The 17,843-nt window shown below is 31.6% G+C and overlaps 1 protein-coding gene across 1 annotated transcript; it reads left to right on the top strand.

The window, feature by feature from the left end:
- The first annotated feature begins 221 nt into the window (after positions 1-221).
- Positions 222-2,313, top strand: LOC129871482 (glutathione S-transferase U25-like). Its single transcript, XM_055946402.1, has 2 exons — positions 222-745; positions 1,576-2,313. The coding sequence occupies exons 1-2, from the start codon at positions 422-424 to the stop codon at positions 1,912-1,914; spliced, it is 663 nt and encodes a 220-aa protein (XP_055802377.1). The 5' UTR covers positions 222-421; the 3' UTR covers positions 1,915-2,313.
- Positions 2,314-17,843: the final 15,530 nt, after the last annotated feature.

Here is a 17,843-nt window from a genome sequence, read left to right as displayed (position 1 = left end):
GTTACTTTTTAAAATAGCTCAAAGTGATGAGACTCGTACTAATAACGTGTTATAAAATAAACTAATTTAACAAATTAAGAATAAAGAAAGACAAAAAATAAATAGTAAGAGAAAGAGAGAAAGTTGAGAGAATTGATTATCGGTGTCCATTACATATTTTAAAGAGGCTATTTATAGGCAAAAAAAAAGAGAGAAAAAACAGTGGATCCCATTTTGAAGATGGAGCATCCTCTACTTTCCTTTCTTTTACAATAATTGCATAATTGTCCCTTTCTTGTCTCAATTAAATGGTAAGGCTCTCCTTAATGACTTTGGCATACCACGACAAGAACCACAAACTCTCAATACTCTTCCTCTTCTTCTTACAAGTCTTCTACTATAGTACTATTATTCCTTCGATATTTCCAAACTTTCAAGAAACATGGCACAAGAAGAAGAAGAAATTGTCCTTTTAGATTACTTGCCTAGTCCTTTTGGAACAATGGCAAGAATTGCCCTTGTTGAGAAGGGAATCAACTTTATCCACAAGTTTGAAGATTTGTCCAATAAAAGTCCTTTGCTTTTGGAAATGAATCCGGTTCATCACAAAGTGCCGGTTCTTATTCATAAGGGTAAATCTATTTGTGAATCACATATTATTATTCAGTATATTGATGAGATCTGGAAAAACAATTTTACCTTATTGCCCTCTGAGCCTTACCAAAGAGCTAAAGCTAGGTTCTTGGTTGACTTCATCAATAAGAAGGTAATTAAGGACTTTTTAGCTCTTCTAATTTTATCATCTAATTCATAAGTAAAGTTGTATGTTTGTGTGGGATCGTTCAGAGCGATAGGGGGAAGGAGAAGCGGGAAAGTGGGTCTCCTTTGCTTTTTGGTAGTCGAAGATAGAGTAAGGTTGGGAAGGAAGCGTGTATATTAGTAATATTATTGAAATTTGTTATGACTTATGGGTCGTTTGATTGTTGGATAAAGTTAATCTAGGTATTAGGGTAAAGATTAGTTATGTAGGAATTAATTTGTGTGTAGTATTTGGTTATGCAGAGATAGAAGCTTAAGTTTTTTGAAATGAAATTTTGTATATTTGAAAACTATATAAAGAAATAATATAAGTTCTAGTAATTAATAATTTTAAATATTTAAACGATATTTCCAAATTTTGATGAAAGAAAAACTTGATTGATTTTCTGAATTTTAATTGTGCTATGTAAATTTATTTCATTTTCTATACTACGTAAAATAACAAGTAAATTAACTCATAACTTAAATATGGTTTAGTTATGCAGAATGATTCTTCATATAAATAACCTAGTAAATTATTGAAATGCTACCAAATATGATACTGATAGCTACAATCACTAAGTTAGGAAAACACACATGCCAACAACAATAATATATATTCAGTGAAATTCCACAAAGTGGGGTCTGAAGAAGGTAAAGCATACACAGATTTTATTATTACCTCATGGAGGTAGAGAAACTGTTTTTAAAATACACACCTGTCAAGTGTAATAATTATAGCATTTTTTTGTTTTTGTTCTGCTCATTATATAAATAACCTTATAATTATTAATTTAGGTACATGAGTCAAGTGTAAAGGTATGGATGGGGGCAAATGAAGAGCAAGAAAATGGTAAGAAAGAACTTGTAGAATGGTCCAAGTTTTTGGAAGGAGAACTCGGAGACAAACTTTATTTTGGAGGAGATGTATTTGGATTTGTAGACATTGCCCTTGTTCCTTTCTACAATTGGTTCATTGTCTTCAAGATCTTTGCAAATTTCAATATAAGTGAATGTCCCAAGCTAGTGATGTGGGGAGAAAGGTGTTTGAATAGAGACTCTGTATCCAAGTCACTTCCTACTTCAGACCAAGTCTATCAAGCTTATTTGGAATTCAAAAAAGGTTGGTCCACATGATTAATAACTGTAGAGACGGATTCAAAATTTGATCTTGGTGAGAAGTTCTAATGGTTAATATCTTTTTTTTTTTTTTTTGGGTTTTGAATTTTCATTCGGTGTCCGGTACATACATTTGAGTCCGACTAAATCCAAATTTGCATTGAGAAGTCCCACATTGGGGGGTAAAGTGTTCTTTAACAAAGACGACTTCGTATTTAAGGGGATTTGAATCTGAGACTTCTTGATTAAGGATGAAGGAACTCCACCACAACCTTCTTGGTGGTTAACATCTTCATTATCTCATGTCTATGTATCATGTTTTTTATTTTTGTTTTCTTTATTAATATTAAGCTCGAATTTCAAATATCACGTTTGTGGGCATGTATATTGAAATCTCGATTCTCTTTGTCACTACAACTTTTTGTATATTGAATTAGATATAGTAATATTAAAACTAATAGCAATGGAAGATGCCACATATAATCAATGGTTTCGATTGATCAATTTGACACGAAATATAAGTATTAGTTAAAAATTAAAATTACTATATAAATTTTTTTTAAAATATTTTAAATGTATAATTTTAAAGTATAATAAATTCATAGTGTAAGAGCTTTAAGCTTGAGCCCCATAATAAAAAATTCTAATTCTATCATTTTATACTAATACTACTATTTTATTTTAAATTGTGAATCCACCACAATATAGATTCTCCCGAATGAAGTAGGACAAATAAAATTGAACCATTACAACTTATATCTAATCCTTTCTATTTCTTTATAAGTTTTATTTGATTTTTGCTGGTGTGAAACTTTAGTTGTCTTTGGAACATGAAATGGAAAATATAAAAAATAAACTGAATTCAGTGTATTTTTGCGTGTCAAACTCTAAAATGTATTTTTGAACTAGACATCAGTGTCCGTGCTAGCACGGACTCAATATTTTTTTTTATATCAATTTATATAATATAGATAGAATTTAAAGAGTTTGTTATATTTTAACATGATTTTTAGATATTTAAAGTTGTTAGTCATTCTGATTTATAGTACTTTTTACATATTATTCCCCTTGTCCCAATTTATGAGGCACTGAATAAAATTTTGAGAATCAACTAAATTTTTTTTTATATGTGTTTTAATTTTTAATTTTTTAATTATTGTGATCTATATTACTTTTACGTCATTATAAGCAATATATGTTATTCATCTATTTCTATTTATGTGGCACTGATTTCAGGATCAATTGAACTTTTTATATGTCTTTTAAATATTTTTATTTGTTAATTATTGTGATTTATAGTATTAATTACATAAATTTTAAATTATATATATATTACTCCTTTTGTCCCAATATATGTAGCACATATATCATTTGAAGAGTCAATCAAATGTTGTTAATTATTGAGATTTACAATAGTTTTTACATAGTTTTCAGATTAAATAATACATGTTACTTCTTTTGTTCCATTTTGTGTGACATCGATAGATTAATTTAAAGAATCAATTTAATTTTTTATATGTTTTAAAACTATTTCAACTTGTCAGTTATCATGATTTACAATATTTTTTATGCAATTTTTAACTATATAAAAAAAATAAGACAAACAAATTAAAACGGAAGAACCATAAAAAAATTACAGAAATACCCTCAAGCTGCTCAAGCAAGTATGTCGACCAACTGCCTTCTTGAGCACTCAGAAACTCTGTCTTATAGTATTGTATAATATAAAATACATGTTACTTCTTTTGTCCCATTTTATGTGACGCCGATAGATTAATTTTAAGAATCAATCGAATTTTTTAAATGTTTTAAAAATATTTCAAGCTATCAGTTATCATGATTTACTGTATTTTTTACTCAGTGTTTTGTAACGACAAGTCCTCGTCGTTAGAAATAGACCAATGGGGAAGGATTTCGGATTAGAAAACTTCGGATAGTAACTTTGAAAAATTTGAGTCTAGGTCAGACTTGAACGAATTCTGAGTCTGGAGAAGTCTAGGGTGATCATGTGAATGATTGAAGGTCAAATATATAATTAGATTGGACAGGCTGATAGCCAAGATGATACGGAGCATTTACTACTTCGCGAAATCGCATTCGGGCGGGTAAAACTCTCGGAATCAAATTTGGCGTGAAGGGTATAATTTTAATATATATTTGGAGGAGTGTGTTGTGAAATGGGGGCTTGGAACACAAACTCCAAGCTCACTATTTTTGCATATCCCGCCAGAGCGAGACAATCGAGGCTTAAGTCGTAAAAAAGTTTAGAAATGATATTTTTTTGCAAAATCAGTTTCTAAAACTTTAAGAGGCGACCTAGGGCGAATTCTACCAATTTCCCATGAATTTCTACGCTTAAGATAAGGTTTTTACTCCCTAGATTCTTACTTTGATTCCGAGAAGCTAGAAAGTATGGGTGGTAATTATTGGGGGAGGGATTGAAGTGAAAATGTATGGTGGAAATTAGCCCTAGGGTAAGGTTAGGATCAAGGGTTGGCCTAGGGTGTGAAATTATGTTATATTTCCTGATAGTTGGGCCGTTGTGTTGATCCTTTATATGTATTTACTGTTTTCTAGACCAAGAACGAGAAGAACGAATCCGGAAAGGGAAGGCTCTTGCATTGTAAGATTGTTGAAGCTTGAATTTGAGTTAGGTGATAGTCTAATTTCCCGTGTGTGTTTCATATACTTGTTAAATTGCTTCATGATATGCATGTATGTATATGAATAGGGAAACATGCTAGATTATATGTGAAATGATCACTTGCTGCCCTATTTGTAAATGCATAGAAAACTTCACAACATTACTCAATGACTATCAATCACTATTAAGAGTCTCTCTATGATATAAATAAATCATAACCTACCTTAACCGAAGAACCGAAATTAAGCAAGCTAATTCACCAATGTTTTTCCTTTCTTCAAAGTCTCACTCTTCAAATCTATCAAGTATACAATATTCGTAAGCAAACGAATCCGTAAACACCCATATTATATGAATGTTTAGCTTAGACCCAACAACTCATCCAACTCTATAATCAGTTCCCTAAAACTCAAGCCTAGGGTTAAGCCTCAATTCCTCCAATATCATAACTCTAATGATATTCATATAATACAATATACCTAATATTTAATTACCTAGACTAATATATATGACAATCACAAAATAGAAAAGAAAAGGACTAAAATAAAATTATGCAGAACCTAATTCCAATATGCAGAACTCGGTCATACACCTATATTCCTATAAAGTATTTTAAGGCAATCACCATCTAACCCAAATTTTAATCCTACCAATCATTAGCCAGTGATGGGTAATCATTAACCTATCATTGACAACTATTTCCTTAGCAAATTGCTAGCCGTCACTACTGCAATACTCCAGTAACACACATGTCAAACACCATTCCCATTTATCATACATAATATTGACACTAATGTGACCACCTATATTCGTATAGAAAAGATTTAAGCGTGGGATGATACCTGAAGCAGCATTCCCTTCTCCTTTCGTGCATAGCAGTTGACAAAAGAAATATCAAACCCTATTCTATTTTATTTTAAATAATAAAGTGATATATGATATTAAATAAATTATCAATTTAGCCCACTAATTAAATTAGTTATCTAAGTTATCTCTCAACTAAATAACCGTAGTTATCGAATAATCCAAAATGCCCATTAAAAATTTATGAGAGGAGTCTTTTATGAAATAAGAAGCTCTAGCACTCAAAACGATCTAATGATTCGTTACAACTAACCATGAAGTCAATTTAATAAATTTTCAATTAATTATTGTAATTGAGAGTTTTCCTTGTAAACTTTACATTGATGAATTGTCATATCTTTTAAAGTATGAGAAAATTTGTCACCATTCATAAATTATCGAATTAACGAGAAACTAGGGAAATATTACCATTTTACAAATTTGAATGTCATCAAATATTTATTGTTTATCTGTTTTTACTTGTATGATCATGCACGAATTTTATTATTATTTGACATATTTTACTATTAAATTTTTAATTTATGAAACTCTAATTTAAAATATAATACCAATATGAAATAATTACAACAACAACAACAAACCGAGTATAATCCCACTGTCACGCCCCGGGAGGGTACCCTAGACGTAACCGACACCCGAAGGCCATTTCTGACCTCCGAGCGAACCACCTGATACAGTCACTCATTCATTCAAGCATATTCTCTTAGCGGAAACTCAATTAAAGAAATCCTTCTCATAGCATAAGGGCCGAAGGCCAAACATTTACAAATCAAAGAACATAGTCAAAATAAGACTCCTCAAGATGACCGCTCGACCTCCCCATACTCTAGTCTATGAAGCCTCTATTCAAGTCTAAAAGGTGCCAATGACAAGCCCATGGCTACCGACAATCTAAATAAAGAAAAGACAATCAAAACTGTACAAGAAGGCCCAATATCCTCCGGAAACTAGGAGGACTCACCGACTGGCTGGAAGCGTATGTGGATCTTCAACGGAGCGCCGGTTGATGATCTCTAGTACCTGTCTCTGCATCATGAAACGATGCAGGCCAAATGGCGTCAGTACATGGAATGTATGAGTATGTAAAATGGCTGAATACAACGAACCTCAAGGAAGAATAAATCAACTCGGGAGCTCAACTCAAAAGGAATGACAACTCAATCAAATGTCCTAAGTCCAAACAAGGATATGATTTAGAATGGACCAATCATATACAATTCAACTCAATCTGACTCAGATTACTATCAAAACCTATTTGGGAGTTTCTCTTAACCGACAACCAACACTTATGAGCCAGTGAAGGTACAACGAAACGACGTCGTTGCCACGCCCGTTCATACCTTGCCAGGGCATGAACGACGAACACTCATGGATCCAATCCAACCAGGTCCTATAATGTCAGGACAAAAGCTCTCGGGGAAGCATCCGACTTTAACGGTTCAATCCCCCCTACGTTTGGCAACACAGGTATTGGGTTCGAGTATGGACTATACTCTTGCCCAATTCGGTGCTCGATACTCCTCCTAAGACTCAATGCTCATAAAACTCCATCAAATCAACTCAATCAACTCATATCAACAAGTCTCATTACAACCTTGTCAACTCATCAACTCTATCACAATCAAATCTCAATCTCAATGCTCAATCTCAATCATATCTTCAAGGAAGTTTTAAATGCACATATATAACATCATCTATATATAATCAATCATTACCTCCATCCATTTGAGAAAATCCTTGTGACTCATCACATCCTCAAGACTTCAAATCGACATTTTTATAATAAGCAACATGTTTAAGAAAATAGTATACTTTATCAAGTCTACATAATTAAGAAGACCAATAAAACATATTTAGCAACTCATTTCTTCATCATCTCATACTCACATAAGGGCTCATTTTAAGAACCTCTTAGCTCAACAACATCAATGGATATAGAATCAAATAAATAGGGGACAAAACTCATTAAACTTAGACCATATCAAGAAACTCCATTTTCATGGATATCTAACCATATAGCAAGAAGAGGGCACATGGGTGGACTTAGCCCATGTTTTGGATAGCCTTACATACCTTAGTGAAGACTTGAAGGAAACCTTGTGGTTGGGTCTTCAATGGAAGCTTGAGGTCTTGAAGCTCTTGGACTCCTTTTTGGTTGGAAATGGAGAAGAAGAGAAGAGAGAGGAGCTAGGGCTTTTAGAGAGAGAGTGAGGGCTGAAGAAATCACCCCAAAATACACAAGGCTTGTGTATATATAATTTGGGAAATTTCCCAAATTGCCCTTCCTCCAAATTCTGAAAATTAGGCCAAAACGCCCTTGGCGCGATAGTGGCGCATCGCGCTCTTACAGCGCCAAGCCTATTATTCTGAATTCTGGGAATTTGGCCTGAAAAACCCTGCACAACTTTTAGTGGAGCGTCGCGCCAGGGACCAAACTACTGAGGCATGTTTCTGGCGCGATAGTGGCGCATCGCGCCCTTACAGCGCCAAGCCCATTATTCTGAATTTTGGGAATTTGGCCTGAAAAACCCTGCACAACTTTTAGTGGCGCATCGCGCCAGGGACCAAACTACTGAGGCATGTTTCTGGCGCGATAGTGGCGCGTCGCGCCCTTACAGCGCCAAGGCCATTTCCCCAGTAGTTGCAACCCAGGCCAAAAATGGACTTTCTGTCGTGCTAGTTCACCTTCGGATCATCATATCTTTTGACTTCGAACTCCAGAATTTACGTTCTTGGTGGCGTTGGAAAGAAGACTCGACGACCTTTAATTTGATAGGTCGTGGGCCACCCATATTGACGTCTTTCAAGAGATAGGGTCATTGAAAGCCGACCCTTACATGAACTCGTCCTAAACTTAGCCACGACGGATCTTTTGGACTTAGCTCAGTCCTAGGGGTCCTCAATGACCCCACATCACCTCCAACGCTCTTAAATTTATCAGGGACTCATCTCAACTCAAGCACATACTTCAAAATAAATACGATGGGCCCCACACGTATACAAAGAAGGCCCGAATCTTAGGAAAAATGTTGAGGGGTGTTACACCCACAATGTGGGGTCTGGGGAGGGTAGAGTGTACGCAGACCTAACCCCCACCTTGAAAGGTAGAGCGACTGTTTTCGAAAGACCCTCAGCTTTAAGAAAGGACAAGACAAAAGGTCAGATAGGGGCAAACATATAGAAAACAAGATGAAAATAGGAATAGCAAAAAGAGAAAGTCGTGATAGAGTGGTACGGGAAAAAAGAGGCATTAACTACTATAAATAAATAAGATAAGATAAGATAGATAAGATAGTCAAAGTACAACGGCGCCACAACTATAAACAACAATACAATGCAGAAATCAAAAGGCAATAAACAATGAGCAGAACTACAACTACTATCATAAAATATTTGTGAATTAGTGACAAAATTTTTTATCATCAAAGGTAACTTTTAGCAATGACTAAAACATACTTTCAAGACAAATATTTTTGTCACAAAATAAATAAGTTTGTCATAAGTTGACTATATTTAGTGACAAATATATTTGTCCCACAATACTTTTAGTGACAAGATGATAGATTTAACTCTAAAATTCTTAACCTTTTTTTATAATTATAAATTTGTCTCTAATTTATACATTTTAGGACGAAATAATATTTGTAGATAAAAAGCATTCATTAGTGACGAAATTACATTTATTCAACTACAAAATACATATAATTTTAGAGATAATTGGTATCGTCACTGATTGAACTAAATAATTAGTGACAATGTAATTTTGTCGGTGATAATAACGTTTTCAGTGACAAAATCATACAATCAACTACAAAAAAATTAAATTTTTTATGACAAATATATTCATCACAAATATTGAAACATTTGGGGACGATTTTAATTTTTGTAGTTAATAATATATTTTTAGCAACGACACACTAAATCGACTTTGTATATCTTTACCGATTCACATTTAGAGATGACTGATTGACGATTTTTTTACATCATACAAGATCTTTAGTGATGAAATATGATTTATAAGTGACGAAATCATTTGTCCCTGATAATCAAATTTGTTGTAGTGCATGTGAGTGCTTACTTTATCACTATCATCCAAAAAAAAAGGAAAAAACTAATAAGCACGTGTCTGTCAGTGTCAGAAAAGAAAAAAATAATGCATGTGACGATGGGGTCTAATGCGTACCTGACTTGCATTATATGGAATCTTATCTTATTTTGTCGGCCAATTATTTTTAGGCCACGCTATTTTTGTTGAAACCACTAGTTTTTTTATTTTCTACCTATATAAGATGTAGTATTTCATTAGAAGAAAAACAGACGGACAAGAACTTGAAAGAAAACCAACATATTCCCCTTTCATTTATGTTTTCAAGTCCTCTCCAAAAAATAATTACCCTCTCTGTATAATAAAAGCTTTGTATAATATCTAAGTTTGTTGAATAAAATTTTTCAAGTTTGTGAAAGTTCTTCGGGGGTTCCCAAAAGAGAAACCTCTCTTAGTTTAATCATATAAGTTCTTAATATTGTTATATTGCTTATATCTCTCCCCCCCCCAAAAAAAAATAAAAAATAATATATTTTTATATTTGTGAATGTATTAAAGTAAGTTATTTATTATTTGCATATTAGGCATTACCCTTAGTATATATGTAACATCATCATAATCTCTTAATAACAATGATGGATTAACCTATAAATTCTTAGAAAAAATTTGACGGCTTGGCATTAAGTCCACTTGAATTAAAAGAATGTGTTGCCTTTTCAGTTCCCTTTTCTTTAATTATTTTTTCTATATTGGTATTCAATTCTAATAATAATGCTATTATCGTATTATTTTTTTTCACTATAATTTTGTCTCAAATACTTGTGGGCTGGTAATTTGAAAAACCTACTGATTTTGTCTCAAATTTGATTGTGAAATTTATGCCTTTTTATATATTAAGTGGTCTTCTTCGTTCATGAAAGTGAAATTTCTTGTCATATTTGTATACATTAGATGAGATTCAAGTGTGAAGACTTTGGGTTTATTGCAATAATGTAATAAGAATGAATGATGAAAAGCATAGTAAAAATATGAGAAGATGGGATCAGTAACGTGGATGAGCTATCACCACCTACTATGTAAATAAATAAAGTGTGTCATGTGGATATGCCCACATTTATCATGTGAGTGCTTACTTTATCACTACCCTCTAAAAAATGGAAAAAATAATAAGCACGCATCTGTCAGTGTCAGAAAATAAACAAATAATGCATGTGAGGATGGAGCCTAATGCGCACCCGACTTGCATTATATGGAATCTTATCTTATTTTGTCGGCCAATTATTTTTAGGCCACATTGTTTTTGTTGAAACCACTAGTTTCTTTATTTTCTGCCTATATAAGATGTAGTAATTCATTAGAAGAAAGACAGACGGACAAGAACTTAGAAAGAAAATCAAGCCAAAAACACAACATATTTTCCTATCCTTTATGTTTTCAAGTCCTCTCCAAAAATCAATTACTCTCTGTATAATAAAAGCTTTGTATAATATCTAAGTTTGTTGAATATTTTTTTTCAAGTTTGTGAAAGTTCTTCGGGGGTTCCCGAAAGGAAAACCTCTCTCAGTTTAATCATATAAATTCTTAATATTATTATATTGCTTATATCTCTCCCCCCTCTAAAAATAAGTTTTTATATTTGTAGATGTATATTTGTGGATGTATTAAAGTAAGTTGTTTATTATTTGCATATAAGGCATTACCCTTAGTATATGGTTAACCTCTTAATCTCTTAATAATAACGATGGATTAACATGTAAATTCCTAGAAAAAAATTGACGGCTTGACATTAAAGTCCACTTGAATTAAAAGGATGTAGTTGCCTTACGCCATATCTAGGGTGTGGTTAAAGAAGAAGTTGTTAAGAACACAGGTTAAGAGAGAGAGAGATGAACAAGGTAATATAAAAAAAATGAGGAGAATATGGATTGATTTCAATAATTAAGAGGCTAAAACATGATAAGACATACGAGAGAGAGTACTAAGTATATAGAATTTACAATATATTTGCTCACACTGCTTTAAAACTAATTGCTTATTATTTAAATATGCTTTATCTTTTTTTTATTTATCTAAATCACTTTATATCTCTTTTTATCTAAAGCAACGATATACACTCTTGTCTTTTGTTCAGTATCTAAATCTCTTTATATTTGGTATCAGAGCCAAAAGTTTTTGGGAACTATATATGAGACGACCATTAAAAAATACTAAGACATATTTAAAAACTAAGCAGAAATTACAAGATTTATACTGGGAATATAAAAGATTAAAACATACAAAAGAAGATAACAAAAGAATTGATCATCTAATTACAATAATCTCAAGATTGGAATATAAATTAGTTATACAACTTCAATCCATACAAAATACATGAAAATACATCCCTTTGCTTAGCCTATAAGAGCAAAATATCGGTATCTAAATAGGAAGAAAAAAAAAACTTCACGTGACATACTATAAGCTTTAACTTTGTACTTAAAATAGTAGAAACTATAGACATATTAGTTCGCCTATATTCCTACGCTAAACAACGATTTGTTGATCATGATTTCAAAAGTGCTATTAAGTGAGAGTTACAAAGTCTAGAAAGCGATATTGAACAATAAAATAGAAGAATAACATTTCAAAGAGACTGGGTTAAAAAACACTACGTGTCGTTAGGATAAATTTATGAAAAATTTATCAATATTTCAAACACTAAGACAAATTCATCAGTGGCTCGACGAAGAATTACAACATCAATTTGAGTTAACAAAAACAGAGGCAAGTCTGCAGGAGTATTTATGAATAGTACAAAATGATTTAAATAATAAAACCTCCTTAGAAGAAAGTAATCTTATACTAAGACAGGAGTATTTAAGATGAGAATTAAATCATCTTGAAAGAAATATAGGATATTCTAATCATAGAATAAGGTATTATAAAAGAATATTTTAAATAATTCCTTTAGGATAAAATAGATTCACCTTGAATTTGTTAAAAGAATAAGATTGAAATATAGATGGCTTTAATACGAGTTAAAATATAAAAGAGAATTAAGACGTATAGAAAAACTCTAAGACAATATTTAATATTTATAGAAAACGAAATAAATAAAGCAACAAATTATACACCGTTACTTGAACAACAAAAAGCTAATTTAAATTGGGAAGTATACAATATCAAACAAGACATAAAATATTGTAATGAAAGAATTAAGGATAATAGAAGACGCTGCAAAATAACAAGTTCACTAGGATAATAATCAAGATAAATTCATTAAAACATTTAGAGTATTTAGATCTAAGAATTCACCCTAAAAAGAAACATAGAGTATTAAAAAAATACAGTTATAAAGTATAATTTTAATAAAGGAGAACATATATTACACTCAGAAGACAGACAATATAATATTTTAATAGATTTAGTAATAAATTTTAGTGATAAGGTTCAAGAACAAGATAAAAATATAATAAGATTTTTAGAAGTAGTAGAGACCACCCTAAATAAACAGAAAAAGATACCAGAAAAATTAGAACAAAATTTTTATTTTTTAAAATCTCAGGTTATTTCCTATTCTATTATTCACAAAACTTACTCTTGGTCTTTCTTCTTCGATGATTCTTCTTGATCTACTTGAAAGAAAGTCCATTTTTGTTGTCTTCTAGTTACCTTTGGTCTTTCTTTTTGCGAAGTTATTTCAACTCTTTTTAATTAAATAATTAATTTCTCTATTTCAGTACTTTTAGATGTTACCTTTTCAGTTCCCTTTTCTTTAATTAATTTTTCTATATTGATATTCAGTTCTATTAGTAATGTTATTATCGTATTATTTTGTTTCATATAATTTTGTCTAAAATATTTGTGGGCTGGTAATTTGAAAAATCTACTGGTTCTGTCTGAAATTTGATTGTAAAATTTATTGCCTTTTTATTTATTAAGTGATCTTCTTTGTTTATGAAAGTGAAATTTCTTCTAACTTTTGAATTATTTTTTTTAATTCACTTATATCACTAGTTACCATTTCTACCTGTCCGGTTATTTTTGTTACTAATTGAATAGTTTTAATTTTTAATTCTTTAGGCTTTTCTGTAATTGTCTTAATTAATTTTTCTATTTTAATTTTTATAGATATTTTTTTAAAATTAAACTTGATATTTAAATATTAGAGTTTTCTATCTATTTCTAGTTCTTGTGATTTTAAAAAATTTAGGATAGTGATGATCCATTGGAACTAATTTTTTTCCTCGTCTTTCCAGATTAAAAGAAAGTCCAAGAAAGACGTAGAACATTCTTGATAATGCAATAAAGCCTCACCAACATATGACTAAATCATATTCTATTTATAGTCATTCATCACCTACATTATTTTCACTCATTAAGGACACGACACATATCTTTAAGATAGTGATGAATTAAATTTGTTTGTGATTTTAATTTCGACATAATACATATATATCTTTAACTTGACTTAATCAGTAGATATTTATATTCTCTAATTTTGAGTGTGCATAAATAAATAATTAAATTTATAAAAAATTAAATATGTAGATAGACACGTCCTATCTATCATAATATACGTAGGATGTCACATGGAACACAAAATTGTCATGTAAAGTGAATGTGTCTAACTGTTTAATTTTGTATAAATTTAAGTGTCCATTTATGAACACTCAAAATTAAAAGGCATAAATGATAGTTAAAGTCAAATCAAAAGCATATTTATATATAATGCCTTTAATCTTTGTTACAAAGCATTATCTTGAAAGTAGAATTTTTTGATGTAAATTTAAATTTAATGAAATAAATAAATGCTTCTACATTATAAGAGAAGTTCCTAGAAAGATGTAGTTAGTGCATGCAGCCATCAAACTCTATTTATAGACATCAATCTCCAAGTTTATTTTCAACTCAAGTGTTGTTCATCATATTTTAATTTGGTTCCACTTTCATCTAGTACATCTTTAATTAGCAAAATGACTAATGAAGTTGTTCTTTTGAGTTCCTATGTGAGCATGTTTGGTATGAGGGCAAGAATTGCATTAACTAAAAAAGGGATTGAATATGAATAAAAAGAGGAAGATTTGAAAAATAAAAGTTCTCTTCTCCTACAAATAAATCCAATTCATAAGAAAAATCCAGTATTGATCCATAATGGAAAACCAATTTGTGTGTCCCTCATAATTGTTCAGTACATAGATGAAGTTTGGAAGGACAAATCCCCTTTGATGCCTTCTGATCCTTATAAGAGAGCTCAAGCTAGGTTTTGGGCTGATTTTATTGACAAAAAGGTATGCAATTATATATGTATCACATTTTCTTTAATTACTTTAATTACTTGTATAAATGATCACTTTTATGCTATTAAAAATTAGCATGCATTACATAATTTCAAGAAGCCTTCACCTTCATTGAAGTTCAATTATTTTTACTTTAACTTCAATTATTAAAGTTCAATTATATCTGAGCTTTAATTTCAAGAAATAGAGGGGATATTATTTTTTTCTTAGAATAAACTAGTTACATAATTTTTTGTTATGTAGATATTTTTAACCGTATAAAATATTAAAAAAAGAAAGTAAATATATAGTATCAATATAAAATATTATGTCATATGACTCAATACACAATAGTATACAATATTGTACAACATTAAATCTGGAGAAAGCGTTATACATAATATGTCAAACTTATATAAAAGTGTATAATAATATACAAAACGTGTTAGTACACAAATATGGCCAAAGTTTAGGCACAAGTGACTGAAATAGTTCAAACACATATAGATGAATTTCAACCATTTTTGCTTGAATATTCATGCACATATGGTTAAAGTTCATTCATTTTTACCTAATAAGTTTCAATCATACATGTGGTTGAATTTAATTAATTTTTACCCAAAGTTCATTCGCCCTATGATTAAAGTTTAGTCACGACATCATAGTAGAGAACGCGAGCCGGGAGGGATGCTCGCATTTCCTTCTCGTCGAGGCCAGACTAAATCAAAAATGGCAGCTAGACAGCCACCACTGCATTCTGCCGATTCCCCGGGTTGTTGGAATCTTTGATTCGGAGGACCAAACCTGGCTGCTGGGACAAGTTTGGTATACTGTCTTCCCTTTATCAGCAGGGGGCGGCATAGATCTCATGAGACCGGCCCACTATTACTATGAAAAAAGCCCTGCCCTTTTCAGTAGCCACTCCCTTCTCAGAGAACCGTACATGAGACTTCCGCCTCATACGGCTTCGCCCCGAGCTTCCGTCGTCGGCCTTGACATTAAATCACTATCTATGCATGTATTTTCAGTCTGAACTGACGAATCTTTTGCTTCTCGGATGGTTGCCTGAACTTCAGTTAAAAGTGAAATTTCAGACATTTTCTCAGAAATTGCGAAGTGAATAGACATAGCAATTTTTTTTTAAAAATGGAATACAAGTTGATCCCGGGAAAAGCTATCATAGTGATTCCACTAGACTTGAAAGCAAATGAAACAAATCGGGACAAAGCTTTAACCAAGCGTCACAGTCTGAGTTTCTGCTTTCAACGAGACTTTCTTAGCTTGTCAAACTTTCTCTCCTTCACCTGGAAAGGAGATTGATTGGACTTTATACCGTACCTTACTTAGTCTTCCGCTGGAACTGGATTCTCTATAGCTTTCCAATCTCGACGAAAAAAATAAAAAGCAAGTACATCCTTAACGGCCTCTATTTCAGAGATATTTGTTCAAATCCAATTCGTGAAGACAGAGTAAATTCAACAAATCTAAGGAAGCATCCCGTTTCGTCATCTGGCTTATGTTCTTCATGTAGCATTCAGATCGAATGATGCTATGAAATTAGGTCGATACTTCCCACTGAAAAACATATGAAAACGGCAAGGCAAGCAAATGCACGAACGTATTGGAGGCTTTCTCTCATAAGAATCTTATTTTCGTCATTCTGGATCCCTGACTCGTCTCATTCTGAGCCTTTGGCCAGTTTGACATTGGGTCAAATCAGTCGTCTGGGCATCGTCCTTTTTCTTGATCTACTTTGGTCATCTCTGTTTTTTTCAAATCAAAGACATAATTTGAGAGATGGCTCTACTTCTTATAGATCTCGAAAACTTTTTCGTCGGCGATAACAATGTCGTCATCGAGAATGGCTTTGTTATTTCAAGTCCAACAAAGTTTTAAGAATAATATAGGGCTGGATAGAGGTGAAGTTCAAAGTGAAATTTCAGACATTTTCTCTGAAATTCCGAAATGAATAGACATAGCAATTTTTTTTAAAAATGGAATACAAGTTAAATAACGGTATATAAATAGAATAACACATGAAATTCTTACAATATCAATATTTCAATTTCGTTATTTATTTATACAATTTTAATTGATAATATAAATTGAAAATGAAGAAATTTTTAATAGAGGGCGAGCATTTTCTCATTTTATAGGTCTTTGAAAGTGGAAGGAGAATATGGGCTACAAAATTAAAGGAGAAGATAGTGTTCAAAGTTGGTGGCATGGCCAAGAAATGTCTTCAAGATACTGTTACCAAATCTCTTGCGGAGTGACAAAGTTTATGACTATTCGTTGAAATTGAAACAATACTTTGTAAATTGCATAGACAAATATTTGAAGATGCTTTGAGAATTTCATGGTCGTGTCTTTCTACTCATACTGGCTTGTTGATGGAGTAGGTGTGTTAATTGTTACTAAATGTTTCTCTTTTTATGTTGAATAGTAGTTTTACTTCTTGGGTTCCATTGATTGAATAAATGTTTTACTACTACTTTTGGTAGGAAACTGTACTAAGGAATTAAGAATGAGATATTGGGTTTTTTCTTGTTTTATCTTTAATATTTATTATTTATTTTTTAAATCATTTCTCAAGACTTAAAACTATACATCAATTAATATGGATACTATAGTAAAATATACATAGTAATCTCTATTTCTTAAGGAACGTGTAAAGTTCAAAATGAACAAGTAAAAATGAACGGAGTGAGTACTAAATCAACCTGGAATTTTCATAGGAACTTCAATGACTTTTCCTTGACTCTTATCTATAATTTGGCACTCTTTAGTTGTCATTTAAAATCTCTTTTCATATTGTGAAATTGTTGAATAATAAGCTAATCTTTTTTCATATTATGAAATTGTTGAATAGTAAGCTAGCCATTAATAAATCTGTGTGAATTTGGGGTTTATGGACCTTCTAAATGCTACTGTTGTATCAACTTGATGGTAATTTTTTTTGACTTAGGGACAATTTTTTTTATGGTAATTTTTTTGCTAACAATTCTAAAATCACCCATTCTCTGCATACATTTTATCCTGCGCAGAGAAGAAATCACTCAGAGAAGATTGTCACTCACTTCCAAAGGAATAGATTTCCACTACATTGTACTTCTTGACAAGAGAAAATCAAGAA

Source organism: Solanum dulcamara, chromosome 10, assembly GCF_947179165.1.
Source record: "Solanum dulcamara chromosome 10, daSolDulc1.2, whole genome shotgun sequence".
In the NCBI taxonomy this organism is placed as follows: Eukaryota; Viridiplantae; Streptophyta; class Magnoliopsida; order Solanales; family Solanaceae; genus Solanum; species Solanum dulcamara.
Note: the sequence above shows the minus strand (reverse complement) of the source record. Positions and strands in the feature narration are given on the sequence as shown.